A 21,738-nucleotide genomic window follows, 5' to 3' on the forward strand; every position below is an offset into this window, starting at 1 on the left:
TAACATTTATGTATTTATTTGAGAGAGAGAGAGAGCATGGGGGGAGGGGAGAGGAGGGGCAGAGGGAGAGGGAGAGAGTCTTAAGCAGACTGGGCACTGAGCAGGGAGCCCGATGTGGAGCTTGATCTCAACGACCCTGAGATCACTACCTGAGCCAAAACCAAAGGTTGGAGGCTTAACCCATTGCACCACGCAGGCGCCCCTCATTTACTTATTCTAATGCCAGGATTCCCACACCAGTAACCACATCATTTCTCAACAGCTTCACCCCAGGCTCCAGACCCTCAGGGAAATTCTGCTAGTTTGGGATGCTTGGGGGAAGAGTCTGGCAAAACCAAATTCAGAAATCCAGGGACGAATGAAGAAAATGTAAGAGTATAAAAAACGACACGAAGCGTTGATGAACGCTGGCTTCCAGAGGCTTCACGATCACAAAGGGAAAAACCCCTTTGCATCCCCACTTTCTCTTTTCTGCAAGGCCTGGTGTTTCCCTGAACTAGTCAATAATAACAACATCGAGAACGATAGCCACTAACATTTACTGAGCACTTTTAGGTGTATTCGCACTCAACTACTGATGACACAGACGTTCATGGAAATTCACTCTCTAGTCCAACTGGGAAGCAAATGAGTTGATGATTGTCCTGGAACCTGAGCAGACTCATGCTTCTCATCTCTTCCTCTCTAACATTCAGGAGCTGAGAGATTTTTCTTTTCCCTGGAGGCTCCCGGTAAAGAACCAAGTGCTTTTTCTATGCATGAACTCATGACATCACCTTGTTAGGCAGGCTTGATTGTCCCCATTTTACAGAGGAGAAAGCTGAGGTTCAGAGAAGAAAGCAACTTGACAAGGCTATGAAACTAGTAATGGTCTGCCTCCCCCCGAGCTCCTACTGTTCATGAATTCAAGGACTGACTTACAAAGAAGCATATATTTAAGGGAGTAAACTAAATACCATTCTTTTCATTTAAGACATAATCTCATCTAAAGAAAAGATGGGCTCTAAAAATACTATTAAACCATCCTCTCACATTCTTTAACCTGCCAAAGAACACCTATTTCCCCCCAAGATAGACAGCAATGTTAAGGTCAAACAATGGTCAGTGAGAGGTTCATTTATGTTACCTGAATGAGTGCCTTTCTGCTAGTGATTCTAATAAATCGTATCATTTCTGCAATGAGAAGTGGTGTGGTAGATGTTTTTATAATGACCAGGAAGCTGTAAAGTGAAGAGGCCAGATTAGAGAAATTTTATAGTCCATGTAAGATTATTAATAAACCATATAGCAAAAAATAATTCCACTTATTTAAAAATATCTCAACCCTTACTGTTCCGTCCACTTCCGGGAGAAAACATGGACTTTCCCATCACCATAGTGCGTTGGGTTAATAATGCAAATTATCTTTGTGACATGCTCTGCATTGGCTCTCGTGACAACCCCAGCTTTTCTAATTTCCCACAGTGCATTCTTTTCAGTAAGTAACCCCAAAATGGTGGTGGGTGAATCACCAGAAGATTGCCATTGTCTAGTTAAAACTAAGCCATATTAATTTTCCCAGTGTGCAGCCTTTTTTTTTTTCTTTTTGAAGATTTTATTTATTTGAGAGAGAGAGAGAACACAGAGGGAGAGGGAAAAGCAGGCCTCCCGCTGAGCAGGGAGCCCGATGCGGGACTCGATCCCTGGACGCTGAGACCATGACCCGAGCCGAAGGCAGACACCCAACAGACTGAGCCACCCAGGCGCACCCCCTGCCCCGGCCGTGTGCAGCCTTAAAGAATGCCGCAGTTATTTCTTCTGTCAGCAGACTGTAGTGCATCCAGTTTCAATGTATTCTAGGATAATTTTTAGTATTCACCAGAGAATTATTCATGACCTTTGGTAGATTGCGTTGACAGTGCAAACTTTGACACGACAGTGTGGAGTTCCAAGCCTGAGCCTTTGAGGTGAGCAGTGGGGCTAGACATCCAGGGGTATTTTGCACCCTGTCCCTTCCCAGGGAGTCTCTGTCTACTTCATACATAGAAGGTTCACGTCATTCTTGCTAAATTCATTCATCAGTTCAATAAATAGTTACTGTATAGTCTTCTCTGTATAAGATATTGTTCTGGGTTGGAAATGGTGGACACAGGATCAAAGTTTCTGTTTGCATGGAGCTCACCATTAGCTAACATGTCTGCCTGTATCCTTCATGGATCTTGTGAATGGAATACCTATTCTGATTCTTTTTTCTTCAGTTTATTTATTTTTTTTAGTAATCTTTACACCCGACGTGAGGCTCAAACTCAAAACCCCTGAGATCGAGAGTCGCATACTCTACCCACTGAGCCGGCCGGTGCCCTAGTAGATCCTGATTCTTCTAGAATAGATTTTTGAACAGGTTTTACAAATGTGGTGAATTTGATACGGGTCTGTTTAGGAGATCATATCTGATTTGTGAAATTAAATTAACCATGTTGTCTTTACCCTAAAAGGTGGATTTGATGTGGCAGCAGCTAGGTGTGTTTAAAACATTATCTCTTCTTTTCCTCTGGATGGTGTAAGGGAAGCAGATGGACTTGAGTGCTTCTTGGATTGATTGATCCATGACTTGCATTAGTAAATTGGTTGCCCCATCACGATGATTATTTTTATGAGTAAGTTTCTTGGAGTTGTGGAGACTTTTTGTTAAGTTTTGCAGTGCTAAGTCTCGGAGAGGAAGGAAGAAAATATTTTTTCTTATTTTTAAAAATTTTATTTATTTGACAGAGAGAAAGAGAGGGAGAGCACGAGTAGGCAGAGGGAGAGGGAGAAGCAGGCTCCCCGAAGGGAGACGCTTAACGGACCAAGCCACCCAGGTGCCCCTCCTTTTTTCTTTGAAAGGGTTCTTCCAGATCTTAATAATGCATGTATGCTGTAGAGAGAGGAACAGTGCCTCCAGAGATGGAGGAAGGCCTTTTTCAGGCACTGCTCTGCAGGAGAAATTGACACATTTATGCATTCCCACTTTCTCCCCACTTTCACACCCTAAATAAAAATGGAGACTATAAATATATACCACACATTTCTTTTTAGAGAATGGTGTGATACAAATTTATTTAAAACAACATAGGCTTTCCTGATAGTAACAGCTCGCCAGGCAAGTTTTCCTAGTATGGGTTCTTTTCTTCCCACAGCCGGTTACTTGAGGTTTCTATGCCAACGACTGAAATCAAAGGCTTTTCAGAATGTGTGTGTGCTCTGGAATACTAAGTAAAAAATTTTTTTGTTGTTGCTAAGAGGTGAACTCTGTTTTAGCCAGTAGGCCGTGTTGAAAGCCGGGGATTTCTTTTTTCTTAGTTTGTCTTAATGCTTGCCAGAAAAAACGGCGTTATGTGGCCCCTTGCTTTATGATGGAGTGTTTCTTTGGGATTAGGGACATATATTTTTAAGCTGCTTTCAACCTTTCCATACCAAGCCACTGAAAGTTATGCTTTCGCTTTCAAGTCTGCTCAGTAGGACAGGCAAGAAACCAAAGGCTCTTGTAGGGATATTCCTTACTGGTGTCTTTGCCTCCTTTCTTTTAATCACTTAACATCCATCCGTCCTCACTCCATGCATCGGTATTGCCTTTCATCTGTAATGGGCTTCTATTGGTGTCACCTTATTTGAGTGATCCTATGAGGTAATAAGTATTTCCCCCCATCTTACAGATGAGAAAACTGAGGCTGAGAAAGCTTAGGTGCCAAAGGAAGGCTTTCCAGGTCTTGAGTCCAGGGTTCTGTGAGTTAAATCACATCATTCCATATTGCGCAGGCAGAAAGTCAATGTGTAAATCCCTTTAAGAAACCGCTGTGAGGTATGACAAAAATCACCTCACCCAAGAGGGTTCTGGACTCCTAATATGACACTCAGGCAGTAGGGACTCCTGTGGACCTGGCCTGCTGTGGACATAGGCACTGGGAGCCCTATATGGTGTCATTCACCAGGGTGGCTTCTTCTCTCACACCCTGAGCCATAAATCTGGCGTTGCTCTGGCCTTCAGTGAGCGCTTGACTCCTGAGGAACCCCCAGGCCACCCCAGTTAGGCACAGCAGGCTGAAGACCACAGATGGGTTCTATTACTGTGTGAGAATACTAAGTCTAGAGGTCTAGGGCATGGTTTGGAATTGTTAGCTGTATATTCATTTTGTGAAGTGATTTATGTGAACTCATTTGTCAAAGTATGATCGAGATAAGAGTATCTTATTTTATGCCATTATATCCTCCCTGGTTTAAAAAGAAAAAAAAAAAGAATAGAAAGGAAAAAAGAGTGGGGCACCCGGATGGCTCAGTTGGTTGAGCGTCCAACTCTTGGATTTCGGCTCAGGGCATGATCTCATAGGTCGTGGGATCGGACTCTGCGCTGGGCTCTGTGCTCAGTGGGGAGTCTGCTTGAAAATCCTCTCTTTCCTTCTCTCTCTGCCCTTCCTTGCCCTCTAAAAACAAATGAGGCTTTAAAAAAAAAGGAAAAGAAAGAAAGGATTTAAAATAATTTGTATAAGTCAGGATAGAGATAAAAAAACAATTAGATAAGGACAGGCACATGGTAAATGGGCAGGTGCTCATGATAAATTCTGTTTGATCATAGATTATTTGCTTTCTTCTCTAAATTACAGTTATACATGGGTTTTTAAAAGCAGAGAGACTAAACATGTTCATATATTCTCACCTTGATCTATCAAGGGTTTAGTACAGAGATATATGGATGTTGCTTGTAAAAAATAGTTTTTAGTAACTTCCATTCTTTTCCACCCTCCCATTTTAAGAAGACTTCATGTCTTTTTTTTTTTCCGTTTATTTCTTGTATTTACAGGAAAGCGTAATGACAGAAATTCCTCTTAAAGCCTTGTACTGTTTAGAAAGCTAGGTCCGCAATAGCCATTTTCTCTCAAAGCCTCCTTTCTTTTTCCTATAAACTTTCAGGGAGAAATCTCTGATTTAGTTTGTAGAGCATAATAAAGCTTCTACTTGGTTGAAGTGACAGCCCAATATATAGAAAAGTCAGGTTAATTGTTAGATTTTTTTTTCCCTTCCGGTTTTTTTTTCTTTTTTCTTTTTTTTTTTTTTAAAGATTTTATTTATTAATTCGACAGAGATAGAGACAGCCAGCGAGAGAGGGAACACAAGGGGGGAGTGGGAGAGGAAGAAGCAGGCTCACAGCAGAGGAGCCTGATGTGGGGCTCAATCCCATAACGCCGGGATCACGCCCTGAGCCGAAGGCAGACGCTTAACCGCTGTGCCACCCAGGCGCCCCTTTTTTTCTTTTTTAAAAAAATTGTGGGGGCTCCTGGGTGGCTCAGTTGGTTAAGCGTCTGACTCTTCATTTTGGCTCAGGTCATGATCTCAGGGTTGTGGGATCAAGCCCCGCATCAGGCATGGAGCCTGCTTAAGATCCTCTCTCTCCATTTCCCTCTGCCCCTCCCTGCCCCACATGCGCGCGTGCGCTCACTCTCAAAAAAAAAAAATTCTGGTAAAATGCACATAACATAAAAATTTATCTGCTTAACCTTGAGGTGTACAATTCAGCGACGCTAGGTACATTCATATGATTGTGCTCCCATCATCCGTTCACAGAACTCTTTTCATCTTCTTGCTATTCATTTTTAATAGAGGCCAGTTCATTACAGCAGTCCTTTTCTAAGCATTCGTTGAAAAGTGGTCTAGAGTCAGCCTTTGTGACTCAGTGAACTGGCTTTCAGTGGCAGCGCAGAAAGGCGATTCGGTCAGACACAAAGGATTTCTCTAAGGCTGTGGAACTTTGCGGTCATCTCCTCAAGTGGGGCCTCGGCGTTGCTGTTAATGGCCAGTGGAAGCGTCCCATAAGCATCTTCCTCAAGAGAAAATGCTCTAGTCTCCATGATAACCCAACTGCTAGAGGTTCTGAGCTTTCAGGTTCAATGTTGCCAGTTTGAGGTCAAAATCTTTTTCCTCCCCCTACTTTCTACTTCCTCCCTGTTCCCCCCGCTGCAGCCCCTACTTTACCCCAGACCATGCACCCACTATCCTAGCCCAAAGACTTAATCATTGGTCCTGAAGTTTCAAACTTGTGTAGAGTAGCCTTCTTTTTTTTTAAGATTCTTTTTTTTAAGATTTTTTTAAAATTTATTTATTCAACAGAGAGAGACAGCCAGTGAGAGAGGGAACACAAGCAGGGGGAGTGGGAGAGGAAGAAGCAGGCTCATAGCGGAAGAGCCTGACGTGGGGCTCGATCCCATAAGGCCGGGATCACGCCCTGAGCCGAAGGCAGACGCTCAACTGCTGCGCCACCCAGGCGCCCCTAGAGTAGCTTTCTAACAGCTGAAGCCTGAAACACCCTTGAACAGCCTTCTAAATCTCATACCTGGTGCATTCTAAGGCATGGGATTTACAAGGACGTTGAGCACACATTGACCCAACCAGAAAGTCTTTGCTTTCATTGCCCTGTTCTGCCGTTTAATGGGATCGATGCTGCCACATGTAGCCCTCTATTTCAGGCCTGGACTCTTAGCTTTTTCACTTCTGTGTCAAGCTCATTGAACAAATACCTTTTGAAAACTGGGTGGACCGCTGAGTTTTCGTAAGTGGCAGTTTTCCTTACTTTAGAGATGGGAGGAATTTGTAAGGATGCACATGTTTGGTTCAAGGTGCTCCAGAAGTGTGTGTGAGAAAGAGAGACAGACAGATTTGAAAGCCTAGTTGATAACTAACCTTAGCAAACACAGACCTTGAAACTGAAGAGACAAATGAGGATCTTAATGTGAATACCTTCTATCTGAGCAGTCCAGTGCTGCTTTCATACCACTTCCTTTTGTTGTTTCCTTTGTGTTTGGGTCTCATGCAACCAGAAGAAGAAAATTCTAGGTGGAATGGCAGAAAATGTGAATGTTAATTACAGTTAAATGTAATGAACACTTTGATCCCAAATGCTGTGGAAATGAGTCCTTTCCATTTAAAGCCCTTTTCTCATGTCAGGTTTTTCATACAGGGGGATCGATTTCTGAACGACTAGTCCATTTCCTTTTATTCTGACAGCGCTCGTGCAATTTGTCAGACTCAAATGATACACTGGGAACCTCAGGCTGAGATTTAATTTTGTATGTTTGCCAAAGTACCCAGTGGCCTAGTTTCCACAGCCATATCCTGCAGATAAATGTCTCTGAAAAAAACCTCAGGCTTCAGAGACAATGGGAAGAAAGCGCCACTGGCCCACACTTGCTGCCCAGCAGGAGTCGTACGTACAAGCTGACTGGAGGCACGGAAGTGGGCACAGTCGCTGATCTACATAATCATAGGGGCCAGCGAAGTCCTGAGTATCGGTGACTTTTCCCAGTTCGTAGATTTTTAAAAAATCCTTCTCTGATGTTCAGACGTGGGGAAGATGGTGCTGAGGCTCTAATGGCTCCCAGTCCCCTCTCCCTCCCACGTCTCCCCATCATGATCCTGGGGCAGCCCCCCCGCTGATGTAACTCTGCAGCCTGCCTCTGCGCTGTCGCTGGGATACGCAAGGTGAATGCGCTCAGTTAACAGCCAGTCTGGCAAGAAGCTCTGCTTCGCACTTGACCCTCTCTCCCTGCTCTGACTTACTTCTCTTTGTACTGCCTGGTTCCTATTGACTCACTGGTGTGGGGTGACGTACGTTCTTGCTCAGGAGACGTCCACATGAGGCTGTATTCCCATTAGGAGCATTTGGAAAATAAATCCTCTGGCTATCAGGGCTCCTCTTCCTAGGCCCTGTCTTCCTGTGTTCCCTTGGGCCCCCGAGGGTGCCAGCCAGAATAGGAAGAAAACATGCCTAAGGAAATATTTTCTTTTTTTTTTTTTTAAGATTTTATTTATTTATGTGACAAAGAGACAGCCAGCGAGAGAGGGAACACAGCAGGGGAGTGGGAGAGGAAGAAGCAGGCTCCCAGCAGAGGAGCCCGATGTGGGACTCGATCCCAGAACGCCGGGATCACGCCCTGAGCCGAAGGCAGACGCCTAACGACTGCGCTACCCAGGCGCCCCAAGGAAATATTTTCTAAGCGACATTAATCCCAACAGTGCTTTGCAAGAGAGGGGGTTTCTTGGCCAGATACATTGTGGGAATGCTTCATGTTCTATCCCTATCATTGAGTGCCAAGATGTCTGTTAGCAACTTAGGGGTCTTATGAGGATGAGCAGAAAAAAAAATTTTTTTAAATTAAAAAGAAAAGCTGTTTCACTGTAAGTCGGGATTTCCCGGATTCATGACCATGGAACCCATTTTTATATAGCATCCATAAGGAGCAGAGTGAGAAATGCTCACATAAGAAATGGTTTTAGACATTTTCATCTTTTTCTCTTCCCTTCAATACCTTACACATAGGGAGTTCTAGTAAATCTGATGGTAGTATTGATTATGGCTATTTTAGAAAAAATGATGATTAGAAAAAAATGATGAATGGAGTTCATCATTAAAAATCAGTGCTAAATTGCCATTCATTAGAAGATCTTGTCTGAGGTGAGAAAAGAGGGAGTCATTTCTGTAGAAAGAGGCTGGACTCTTTCTGGAGCCTGGAGGAGCTAGATGTGATATCAGATGGGCTATACATGTAAGAATTGTATTGTCCTCCCCTTTTTTAAAGATTTTATTTATCCATTTGAGAGAGAGAAAGCAAGGGTGAGAGAGGAGAGAGCACAAGCAGGGGGAGAACAGAGGGAGAGGAAGAAGCAAACTCCCCGCTGAGCCCCATGTGGGGCTCATCCCAGGATCCTGAGATCATGACCTGAGCCTAAGGCAGACACTCAACCAACTGAGCCACCCAGGCGCCCCTGTATTTACCCTTTTATTCCTCCATTTAACGAGCGTTTCTCGGAACCTTGGTATATACAAGGCAGTGCAGGAGATATAAATGTGTGTGAGGCATAGCCCCTCTCGGGTGTGTTGAAACTAAGTCGGGAAAGTTCTTACATAAATCAGTTTAATAGGGTAGAAAAGAGTGACGTGCCATGGGCAGCAAAGTGCTTTAGTCTGCCAGAGGAAGCAGAAGTCATTTCCAACTTCTGCTGCGAGGTAGGATCTTTGGGACCATGTTTCTCTCAGAGCTGTATTTACTCATGCCGACAACCTCCACACCTAGAAAGTACATCCTAATAGTGGAGGGTCCGGCTCAGGGGCGCTGCAGGTCCCATCTTCCTGACATGGAGACTGAGGCACGGAGGGGGTGGACGGGGGAGTCTAAACCAAGAGCGTGGAGTCATGAACTCTGCTTCTGCCTCTGCCAAGGCTCCAGCTGGGATTAATTATACATGTACACACATCTACCCACATATATGTTATACACGCACACACACCCACATATATGTTATACAAGTACACACATATATACCCACACACGTCAAAAATCTAATATAAACATAACGTGGACCTCTGAATATCTCCAAAGACGTAGTGAACTTGCTAAATTCATCAAAAGCTGCCCAAAGATATTACCCTGTGTTGCATCTCACTTATGATGATCACAAGATTTTAATTAGGAGCAAGGAAAACCAAGAGAAATCAGACGTGAAACCCATGCATGATAATATCAAAGACGTAACAGACAAGAACAAAACAAGTAAATGATTTTTTTTAAAGGTTGATTATTTATTTATTTGAGAGCGAGCGAGAGAGGAAGAGAGACAGAGATGGCGACAGAGCCTGATTTGACTTTGGCCGTCGTCAGTCCTTAGGGACATGCAAGTCAAAACTACAGGGAGGTACCCCTCTGCCCCCAGCAGGGTGGCTAGGATCACAAAGTCAGTGAGAAGTGGTGGTGAGGAAGTGGAGCTATGGAAAACCTTCATCCGACACTGGTGGGAACGTAAAATGCTGCTGCTGCTTTGCCAAGTAGTTGTGGGCTCTTCTTCAAAATGGGGTGGGGGGAGGATGGAGAGTGACTGTTAATGATTAAGGGTTCCTTCTTCAGGTGACAAAAATGTTCTAAAATTAGATGCGGTGAGGGACACGCAACTCTGTGAATGTACCAAAAAACCCCATTGAATTAGACACTTTAATGGCTGGATTATCGAGTATGTGCATTTTTAAAAAGATTTTAGTTATTTATTTGAGAGAAAGAGCAAGCACGAGCTGGGAGAGGGAGGCAGAGGGGGAGGGAGAAGCAGAATCCGTGCTGAGCAGGGAGCCCGATGTCGGGCTCGATCCCAGGACCCCGGGATCATGACCTGAGCCACCCAGGTGCCTCTCGAGTTATGTGAATTATGTCTTAATAAAGCTGTTCTGGAAACACAGCCACTCATCCTCACAGTGTAACATTTTCATCTTTTTTTCTAACTGCCTATTTCTGCTGAGTTAGTGGCATTTGTGAAAGAGGAGAAAGGTCTGTCAATTATCTTTACTTAACCCAGGAGCCTCCGGAAGAGCTCATACTGCTGCTGTCTTAATTGCTTTGTTTGTAATTTCTGTATAGAACTAGAGTTCCTTGGGAAAGGCGACTTAACTCTTCATTGGAAACCTTTCATTCTTGACGCCGTGGCGTCATTTGTACGTGAGCTATTGGTTGTCTTTTTTCCCCGAGATGGGACTGCACAGCTCACATGCTGCTGCATCGGCTCACAGCCGTTCAAGTCCCGAGAGAGGCACTGAGACTAAGATGAAGTATCAGGTCATGAGCAAACACCCGGGAACGTGCTGCCAGCCCTTGAAAGTCGTGCAAGAAGTTGTACATTACAGTTGGGAAGTTCTCTTCAATATGGAGGGAGCAGACGCGTGGAAACTGCAAACCATAACACTGTGCAAATAGAACAAATCCATGTGTTGGCTGAGTTCCCCCGGGAAATGGGTGGGCGCGGGCCGGTGAGGGGGGAAGGGTGAGGGTCAGACCCTGGGGAGGCAGTGGATGGAGGGTTTTGGAAAGAAGGATGGACACTGGTTGGAGACTTGCGGCAAGCTGCACAGTACGATGGGCTAGATGTTCCCATGTTAGGGTGGCTTGTTTTCGGTAGAGTAGAATGATGTAGGTTTGAAGAGAGCTTGGCTAACTAAACTGCATTTGGAAAGCAGAAGAAAATGACTTTTTTTTTAACTCCTAATAAAACACAGTGCTGCCATCCTATTTAATTGGGTGTCTTTTCAGATGATTTCTTTAGTTAAAGCATTATTAAGTACTGTAGAAAAGAAACCACCAAAAGATTTCTCTTATGTGCTTGTCAAAACACTGGGACAAGAAGGATGCCAAGGAATTCATATGAGTTGGGCAGGCTTGTTTCTAAACCAGTCTAGAACATATCTGTTTATTTTCAAGATGATTAAAAAATATTTGGCAGCTTTCCTCAGGGGCCTGTGATGCTCTTTAATAACACCCACTTCCTTTTGTTTAACTAAAACCTAAAAGTACAAAGAGCTGAAACTCTCCAACACGCCAATCAGTAAACGTTACTCGCTTACTCTAAACTTGGGTTTATTTTATAAGACCAACAATAAAGAATGCTGTGGGGGCTGTAAACTGTCGTCTCCTGGCGATAGTCTCTTGTTATTAGGAACATCAGTACATTGAGGATGTGGTTTCTCAAAGGGATTTAAGTATTTTGGGCACAGTTCCAGGGACATTGTGTCCTAGTCGACCTCAACAATTTCTACTGTGTCAGAGACACTGTGCTTTAGAGATTAAAGGCCACTTTGGAAGCGTTGGAAGGCTTCAGAGTATAGGTACAAAATGAACTTGACCTTTACTCAAGATTTTTTTCCTTTTATTTTCCAAGAGCAGTAGCCATTTGGAAGTATCGAGAAAGTACTGACCCCTTTGTCAGAAAACTGTACTGTCACATTTACGAGCTTGGGAAGTTTGGGTTTGCAGGCTGTTCTCACTCCATCAGGAGACAGCTCCAGGCCCTGCCACCGCACTGCTTTAGGGATTCACACACGCAAAATGTTGTCTTGAGTTGCCTAGTTTAGAAGCAGGCCATGGAGGAAATAAGCCTTCCAGGGTTTCTGAGAAACCAAGAGGTGACATAGGTGCCTGTTCCCACATATATGCATTTCTTTAGCAGACTTAGGTTTTCTTTCTTTCTTTTTTTTTTAAGATTAATTTATTCATTTGAGAGAGAGATAGAGCATGAGCGGGAGGGGCAGAGAGAGAACCTCAAGCAGACGCCGCACCAAGTGCAGAGCGCAACGCAGGGATTCGATCTCATGATCCTGAGATCACGACCTGAGCCAAAACCAAGAGTCAGACGCTTAGCTGACTGCACCACCGAGGCTCCCGAGATTTAGGTGTTCTATGGAATAAGAGCAGAGAAGCCAGACATGAAGAGTGAAACTGACTGATGAAATCCCTTTATCAACTTGGTGCCTCCGTCAACAGAATAAAAATTAATGTTGTACGGGGCACCTGGGTGGCTCAGTCGTTAAGCGTCTGCCTTCAGCTCAGGGTGTGATCCCGGAGTCCTGGGATTGAGCCCCACATCGGGCTCCTCTGCTGGGACCCTGCTTCTTCCTCTCCTACTCCCCCTGCTCATGTTCCATCTCTCGCTGGCTGTCTCTCTCTCTGTCAAATGAATAAATAAAATCTTAAAAAAAATTAATGTTGTAGTTGGCCTTTATGATCTTCTTTAAAAATTTCCATGGCTCCCGTTTCTAAAAAGATTGTCACGCGGGACTCCTCTCTCCTTGGATTCTTTACTTCTCCTGCCACCTCTTTGTTTATCAAGGCTCAGATCGTGGGGTCTTTAGGCCGTGTGTGAAATGAGACTCTGGTTGGCATCAATCAGATGATTGAGCATGTTTGTTTTTATAAAAAAAAAATTTCTTTTCAAAGCAAAGATCAGTTTTGTATGAGACTGTTCCTTGAGTATAAATACATTTTACAGAGGAAAATGTAGACTTTCCCCGATTTCAATGAAGGGAATAACTGTAATGAGAACCCGCTGTTCTGTAGGCTGTCTGTGAACTGTTAGCCCGTCGGCCTCCTCTCTGTAGCTAGTGTAGCATTCTGGGCAAAATATCTGCCCATTTTTCTCCAGACGTGCTTCCTCATTTTCCAGGGTTGCTGCTGTTTCCTCAACAGCCAACTTATACCCCAGAGCTTCTTCGTCTCCATTTTTACTCCGTAGAAACATAAAGATGGTGTGGAAGATTTCTAAGTTTCACATTTCCAAACTCTCCTTCATCCAGTTGGGAAGGTTAAGACGTCTCTAGAACAAAGCTATCTCCGCATTCTATCAACCCTATAGGAAGGCCAGAAAGCTTAATTAATGTCTATGAGCTAAGGCTTCGGGAACAGGAAATTTCCGTTCTACTGTTTTCCAGCTAATATCCCTGGGCTTTAGTTTCCTCATTTATAAGATGGAAGTATTAGTAGTGCTTGCCTCCACAGGGCTGGCGTGAGATAATATGCATATGAAGAGCTTAGCCAGCGCCAGGCATGGAGAAAGATCTCAATAAATGTTAGTAATAATGGTGGTGATCGGGGGGTGATGATAAAGGTTCGGAGTCTTGGCGAGTCGTACTGCAGCATTACAACAGGGCATGTTTCAGATAAGAAATCCGATCACATAATCTGCCAAGGTTATTTGAATTTGCTACCGTGGCAGGCAAAATTACTTGTCACTTAATGGCTGCTGTATATCGTTACTCAGTTGAAGAGTGCGTGTGTGCACGCATGCGTGTGCAAGTGTGTGCACATGAATGCAAGTGCTGTTAGCTCTGGTGTCCCTGCCTTGATGGTCAGGAGTTTGGCTTTAGCTCCCCTCCCCCCCTTTTTAAAAAATTCAACACAGTTCTTAATATTGTGCGGTACACACAGTAGGCTTTCTGCAAATATTGAGTACGTTTTTATTTGATAAAAAGTAAGAATCTCATGCAAAATTGAATGAGTAGACACTATTTTGATCTTACGAGTGTTTTATTTTTAGAGGAACTAAACTAGGAGTAAAACGTTTGAAAATACCTGGACCTGGTCTCTTTTCCCAAGGATTCGCTCTTGCCTCACTCCCACGTTTGCCTAGCACAGGACTTGTCACACGATGGAAATGAAGTCAGTGTGGCAAATAATTAGCTGTCTTTATGTTAGAGGTCCGGGTACCAAGCAATAGAAAGCCGACTCCGGCTAACAAGAGGGGATTTAGCAAAAGGATATCAGAGGGCCCACAGAATCAACGGGAAGCTGGAGGGCCACATTTAGGAATAAGCAGCGATCAGGGGAGCTCTGGCAAGTTAGGGGCAGGAAGCACAGCCATGGCTTTGAGAACAGGAAGCATCTGCATAGAGAGATGCCAGATTTAGCTTGCTTCTGTTGTTGGGTGACTCATTCCAGGGTCAGGGTGTGTGTGATTGGCCAAGCTTAGCTGACAGGCTCACAGCCTGGCTGCGCCAGAAGCCAGAGGGGGTGGAGAAAGGATCTAGCCCATCGCCTGCGATAATGGGAGATGATACCCAGGACCATCCTCCCTACACATCTATCCACAGACGAGGAGAAGCAGTTTCCCAGAAAGGAACCAGGATAATATTGGAAAAGGAACATGGATGCTGGGCAGCCAAAAAAATGTCAAATGCCCTTTGTTCTGTTTCTCATGTTTTGCTTCTTGACTTCAGGCATGGTTGGTAGTCTAGCCAGTCCTTATCTAGCCTGTGTGAACCCTAAAACTCAGCCTGAGCTGTTCTGCTTTATTGTTGCAGTCTTCTTTTTTTTTTTTTCTTAAGATTTTATTTATTTATTCGACAGAGATAGAGACAGCCAGCGAGAGAGGGAACACAAGCAGGGGGGGTGGGAGAGGAAGAAGCAGGCTCATAGCGGAGGAGCCTGATGTGGGGCTCGATCCCATAACGCCGGGATCATGCCCTGAGCCGAAGGCAGATGCCCAACCGCTGTGCCACCCAGGCGCCCCTGTTGTTGCAGTCTTCTGCGTGGGCCAAGGACAGTCCTCTGTGTCATCGTCCTGCTCTCATCGGAGTGGGAGGATTCCTCCAAAGAGATGAGCTAGGAACTCAAGGGTTGAGAATATTGTGGCATCAGCATTAGATATTAGGAGGAGCTACCTTTATTTATTTATTTTTTCTATACAAGTAGAAGGAAGTTCACAGCTATTATTGCCTGTAAATTAAAAACAGCACAACACCAGGGGGATTTTGCTAATCAGATTGAAATTTGGGGCCTGTATAGGTGAAATGTATTTAGTTTGCAAATGGCTCTTATGTTGGCTGGGTTTTGTTTTTTAGAATACCATCCTAATTTAAGGGATTCTTCTTTGCTTTTATGTTGTAGGGGAAAACTTATCCGTTTCGGGGAGCCTTTCCTCCAGTGTGGAATCCCATTGCCTATTTGGATTACAACAATTTGTGGCGGACAATGGATAACATGGGGAAGGAGGTAAAGTGTGTGTTCAGCTTACACATGACCTGTTACTAACATAACAACAGCAACTGTTTAATATCCTTCCAATAGTGCAGGGAACATTGCTCTGGACACTCATACATATCATTTCCAATGCACCCAGCTTCACTCTGCCAACTTGGTAGCATTTCCACTTGCAAGGAAAATGAGTGCTGAGGGGCAGTGGTAATTTTCCCAGCACCACACAGCGAGAGAAGCAGGATTCAAACCCACACGTCTCTGATTGTAATGCCTGTGTGCTTTCAACTCTATGCCACTGAAAATTTGGGTGACATATTTTTGCCAGGTCTCCTCCTCATAGTTGCCCTATCCATGTGTGATGCCACTTTATATAGTGAAGGAAAGAGGGATTTATTCCCTCCAAGTTTTTTTACTTAGGCCCAGGCTCCATAAGATCACTCTCTCACACTTAAATTGGGGACTTAAAATGGGTGTTGGATTTCAATAATAAGGATCATCATCATAATTACATATTAATTTATATACACATTTATATGTAATTCCTGCTCCCTTTTCTTGCATCATCATCATCATCATTATGGCGACAGCATTAAGGCATAGAATGCAGAGTACCTACCCATCCCAGCCCCACCACTATCTATATTAGAATTCCGTGCCAATCACACATTCCAACACAGACCCAGAGACTGGTTTTCAGAGGTTCTCCTGAAGGCCTCTTGGCAGGGCAGTGGGCAGTAACCATCACACCTGAATGTGGACCCTTCTTCCTCTTCAGATTCCAGCAGATGCACCATGGGAGGCCCCACATGCTGAGGAATGGGACAAGATGACCATGAAAGATCTCATCGATAAACTCTGCTGGACAAAGTAATCTTGACTATTTAAATTTTACTTTTAATCTTTCCTTTGGATCCTTTCTGTCCTATCTTGAACTGCAGTGTTTTTCTTTTCTTTTCTTTTTTTTAAAGATTTTATTTTTTAAGCACTCTCTCCACCCAACGTGGGGCTTGAACTCACAACCCCAAGATCGAGAGTCGCATACTCCCCCACCTGAGCCAGCCAGGCGCCCCTGCCGTGTTTTTCTTAATAAGTTATAGGAAAAAAGTTAAGAGGAAACCTAATGATCTTTCAGTCAGTAGCAACTTAGAGGGAACTTTAGACACTTGGGAGAGGATTTGAACATAAAATTAATTTAAAACATTAAAAAAAAGGAGGTGAATGAAGTGGAATTTTTTTAATGAAAGGGCTATGTGATTTGCAATAAAACAAGTAATTGTGTATTCAGATTATATAGCAGTCAGCTACAGAAGCAATTTGGAAAGATATTAAAGTAATTCCATACAGATATAGAAAAATATGGAACTGAAGGCAAGCTAGTCTATATTAATGAAAAATATAAATTTTATAATGTTTTCAATGAGAACCTGTGTAATGAGTTGAGTTACTTACAGGTTGTTTAGTCAGCTTTCTGGGCTTGCTATGTGAAGTCACTCTAGCCATCGGCGAGGAATTGTGGTGAGTGTGTTAGGCATGGCCCCAAAACTCATGGAGTTAGTATTCTTCTAGCAGGAGAGACTGACATTATGTACATAATTCCATAATGCTGCTAGAGTGACTGTAACAGGGATCTTCACCTGAGCGTAAGGAAGAGATTCCTGGATGCAGCCATCTTTAAACATAAACCAAGGACTTAGTGCATCAACTAAAAACGAGGCACAGAGGATGCGAGGAGATAGGAAAGGGTGGATGGTTTGGGGGACAAGGTATCTTCCAAGAATGCCACAAAGTGGATGAGGGAGAGAGAGAGGAAAGATGGATGGTGTAGAAGGAAGTGTCTTCCAGAAATGAGCCATAGTATTTGGGGATAGACAGGAAGGAAGGATGATGTGGGAATATGAAATCTACAAGGAATGTGCCACAGCGGATTGGGGGAGACCAGATGGATGGATAGTATGGAGATGACATGTTCCATAGCAGATGGGGAGAGACAGAAAGGGCGGATGGTGTGGGGGAATGGTATCTTCAAGGAATGAACCACAGTGGAAAGGGAAGAAACGAAAGTTGGATGGTGTACATGAATGGTATTGTCCACGGATGAGCCACAGTGTATGCCAGTAGACAAAAAGCCTGGATGGTGTGTGTGGGGGGAAGGTATCTTCCAAGAATGACCCAACTGATAGGGGAGAGAGTAAGAATGAAATATGTGAGGGGATGGCATCTTCTAGGTATGAAACACAGTGGACTGGGGAGACAAGAATGGATGTTTGGTGGGATGGTATCTTCCATAAGTGAGCTTAATCCATGGAGTGAGACAGGAAAGGTTGATGGTGTGGGGGAATGGTATCTTCCAGGAATGAGCCACTATGGATGGGAGAGACAGGAAAGCTGGATGGTATGGGGGTGGTATGTTCCAGGAATGAAGCATAGTGGATGGTGTGTAGAAATGGTATTTTCCAGGGATGAGCCATTTGATGGGGGAGACAGAAAGAGTGGAATATGTGAGAAGGTGGTATCTTCCAGGAATGAGCCACTTGGATGCGGGGGTGGGAGATAGGAAAGCTGGATCATATGGGTTGATGGTATCTTCCAGGAAGGTGCCAAATGAATGGGGACAAAGGAAGAGAGGATGGTGTGGGAGGATGGTTTCTCCTAAGAATGAACCATAGTGGAGGGGGGCAATAGGAAGGCTGGATGGTGTGAGGCAATGGTAACTCCCAGGAGTGAGCCACATGGATGGGAGGAGAAAGGAAGGATGGATGGTGTGGGTATATTTTATCTTCCAGGAATGAGTGACATGGATGGGGGGACAGGAAAGGAGGATTGTGTGGGGTGATGGTATCTTCCAGGAAGGAGCCAGTGCAAGTGGGTAGGCTGGAAGAGTTGATGGTGTGACCAGATGGAACGAGCCACAGTGGATGGGGGAGGAAGAGAAGATGGTGTGGGAGGATGGTATCTTCCAGGAATAGGCCATGGTGGATGGTGGGTGGGGGGAAGATGACAGTAAAGATGATTGGATGGTGGGATGGCATCTTCCAGGAATAGCCATTGTCTATGGAGGTAGATAGGAAGATTGGATGGTGTTGAGGGGTGGTATTTTCCAGGAATGAGCCATAGTGGATTGCGGGAGATAGGGAAGAGAGGATGGTATGAAAAGATGGTATCACCGAGGAACGAGCTACAGTGACTATGGGGTGGGGGGAGTCAGGAAGGCTAGATAATGTGGATGCAAGGTGTCTTCCAGGAATGAGCGTCAGTGGATAAGAGAGACAGGAAGGATATATAGTGTGGGGGGGAATGGTATCTTCTGGGAATGAGCCAGTTGACTGGGGAGACTGAAAGGATGGTTGATGCGGTGCGTAGTATCTTCCAGGAATGCACCAATTGATGGGGGGTATAGGAAGAGTAGAAACAGTTGAGGGGTGAGGGGATGGTATCTTCTAGGAATGAACCACTGTAGGGGGAGAGAGGAAGGGTGGATGGCTAGAGGGGAAATTTATCTTCCAGGAAGGAATAGTAATGATGGAGATGGGGGAGGGGTACTGGGAGACTGGATAATATGGTGACAACTGTCATCTGGGAAACAACACAGTGAATGTGGGAGACCTGAGGGAAGATGGAGGTTGGAGGATGGTATCTTCCAGGAATGAGCCACAGTGTATGGGGGAGAGGGGAGACAGGATGGTTGGTGGTGGCTGAGGGCATGATATTTTCCAGGAATGAGCCACAGGTTATGGGGGAGACATGAAGGTTGGATTGGTATCTTCTAGGAATGAGCCATATAAATGGAGGAAGACAGGAAGAGTGGGTGGTGAGGGTGCATGGTATCTTCCAGGAATGAACCACATGGATAGGGGGAGTCAGCGGAGATGGATGTGGTGGGGAATGTTATCTTCCAGGAATGAGCCATAATCCATGGGGGTAGACAGGAAGGATGTATGTGTGTGTTGGGGCGGGGGGAGGCAGTGACATCTTCCAGAAATGAGCCACAGTAAATGTAGGAGATGGGAAAGCTGGATGGTATGGGAGAATGGTATCTACCAGGAATGAGCCTTGGTGGCTGGAGAGGAGAGAGGAAGAGGATGAGGAGATGGAACCACCCAGGAATGAGCTACAGTGACTGTGGGGGGAGATATGAAGGGTAGATCATGTGGGAGCATAGTGTCTTCCAGAAACGAGCCTCTGTGGATAGGAGACACAGGAAGGATGGATGGTGTGGGGGGATGATATGTTCCAGAAGTAAGCAATAATGGATGGCAGGGGAGAGGGTGAGTGGATGGTGTGGTAAGATGGTATCTTCTAGGAATGAGCCATTATGGATGGGGGAGGCAGGAATGTTGGATGGTGTGGAAAGATGGTATGTTCCAGGAATGAGCCATAGTAGAATGGGGGGAGACTAGAGGTGTGGCTGGTGTGTTGGGAAGGTTGCTCCCACAAATGAGCTACATGGGTGGATGTAGATGGGGGAGGGTAGACGGTGTGGGAGGATAGTATCTTCCAGGAATGAACCACAGCGCATGGGGGGAGACAGTAAAGATGCGTGGTTTGGTGAGGTGGTATCTTCCAGGAATGAGCCATAGTAGATGTTGAGGAATAGGAAGGGTGGATGGCCTGTTGCGTGATGGTATCTTCCAGGAAGGAACCACAGTGACTCAGGTATGTGGTGGTGGGGGGAGCTACAGGAAGGATACATGGTCTAGGGGATGGTATTTTCTGGCAATGAGCTACAGTGATGGTGGATAGGAGACAGGAATAGGGATGATATTGGAGGCATGGTATCTTCCAGGAAGGAGCCATAGTGGTTGGAGGAGACAGGAAAAGTGGATGGTGTGAGGGGATGGTACCATCTAGGAATGAGCCACAGTGACTGTGGGAGGAGACAGGAAGGGTGAATGATACGACAGTTAGGTAACTTCCAGGGATGAGGTGCGGGGCATGAGTGTAGACAGCATAGGGGAGTGATGTTGAGGGATGGTATCTCAGGAATGAGGAAGGTTTAGGGGAGATACAAAGAGTGAAGGTTGGTAGGGGAGTGGTGCCTTCCAGAAATGATTCACTGTGGATGCGGGAGACCACAGGGAGGGATGGCTGTGATGGGTGGTATCTTCCAGGAATGAGGCACCGCGAATGCTGGGAGATAGGATGGGTGGGTGGTATGGGGGGTATCATTTTCCCTGTAGTGAGAACAGGAAGCAGCTCTTGAAGGCCGGAGATGGGGAGATGGGCATGTTTTTGCAGTGATATGACAGTGTACCTGGTATGACTGTAAGGGTGCCACGAGAAAGCGATGTAATCAGAGGGCGGAGAGCTGGTTGAGAGGCTGATGGTGGAAGACAGAGCGGCCACGATCAAGATTTTTGACTTTTGCCATGAATGCCATTGCAAGGTTTTATGAAGAGCGGTTTGGTTTGGTTTGGTTTGGTTTTGCGTTGTCCAGAGACGTCATTGGCTGTAATGTGGCAAAGGATCAAAAGGGGCTGTAGTCATAAACCAGGTTGGGGGGCGCCACGACCGTTGTGACCCCAGTGAGGGATGTGGGTGCACTGGAGCAGGGTGGGGGCAGCGGAGGTGGAGAAGAGAGGACAGTTGTCCACATAAATGAGAACTGTATCTTGAGCGATCCCTCACCAGCATCTTGACCCCCTCGCAGACGGTACCAGAACGTATATATTTGGAGCAAACCCATACCTGCCTCAAAACAAAGGGAAAGGTGTTGTTTCACCAGGAATTAAAATACGCATTCCTTCAGGGGCTGAGCCCGTGAGGGTTGGTTGCTTTGTTGGTTTTTTTCCCCAAAAGCAGCGCGAACGCTTTTGGAGCATACCGAATTGTGTTTTACAAAGTCGCTGTCCTGTGAAGCATGAATGTGTCTATGCCTGATTGTCGCCTTTGTCACGTGACCAGGACTGCTAGGCGGTTTGCATCGCTCTTTGTGAACATCAACGTGACCTCTGAGCCCCACGAGGTGTCGGCGCTGTGGTTCTTGTGGTACGTGAAGCAGTGCGGAGGCACCACTCGGATATTCTCTGTCACCAACGGGGGCCAGGTACGCAGCGCCCATTCTCAGCCTGTAACTTCATCTGTGGTTCTGCCCTCTCCCTGGAAGCCAGCTTCATGACCGCTTCCGTGTCTGGGAACGTGGGTGGATTTGAGACACGACTTTTTTTTTTTTTTAATGATTTTTTATTATATTATGTTAGTCACCATACAGTACATCCCCGAGAGACACGACTTTTTGAAATGATTTCAACAAACGTGCCCCAAACCAAAAGCTCCCCTTTCCTTTTCTCGTTCCTGGAGATCTGTTCACAGCTCAAGAATGTTTTGTTTGGAGCGAATTGGGTTTTGGGAATTCGGGTCCTTCCTTTTTTGGGAGGTAGGTAAAGTTCGTCTCTGTCTGTGGGAGGAGCTAAATGACGACGCTCAGCTAATTCTCAGAAACTTCTAGAACTGG

General features: G+C 45.2%; 1 protein-coding gene across 1 annotated transcript in view; it reads left to right on the forward strand.

Moving 5' to 3' along the window:
- Positions 1-21,738, forward strand: part of MAOA (amine oxidase [flavin-containing] A) — a 69,756-nt gene that overhangs the window by 32,072 nt on the left and 15,946 nt on the right. Inside the window, exons 4-6 of the mRNA XM_002922899.4 lie at positions 15,198-15,302; positions 16,063-16,154; positions 21,189-21,330. Of these exons, the coding sequence (XP_002922945.3) occupies positions 15,198-15,302; positions 16,063-16,154; positions 21,189-21,330 (339 nt within the window). The remainder of the gene's footprint in view (positions 1-15,197; positions 15,303-16,062; positions 16,155-21,188; positions 21,331-21,738) is intronic.

This window comes from Ailuropoda melanoleuca, chromosome X, assembly GCF_002007445.2.
Source record: "Ailuropoda melanoleuca isolate Jingjing chromosome X, ASM200744v2, whole genome shotgun sequence".
Lineage (NCBI taxonomy): Eukaryota > Metazoa > Chordata > Mammalia > Carnivora > Ursidae > Ailuropoda > Ailuropoda melanoleuca.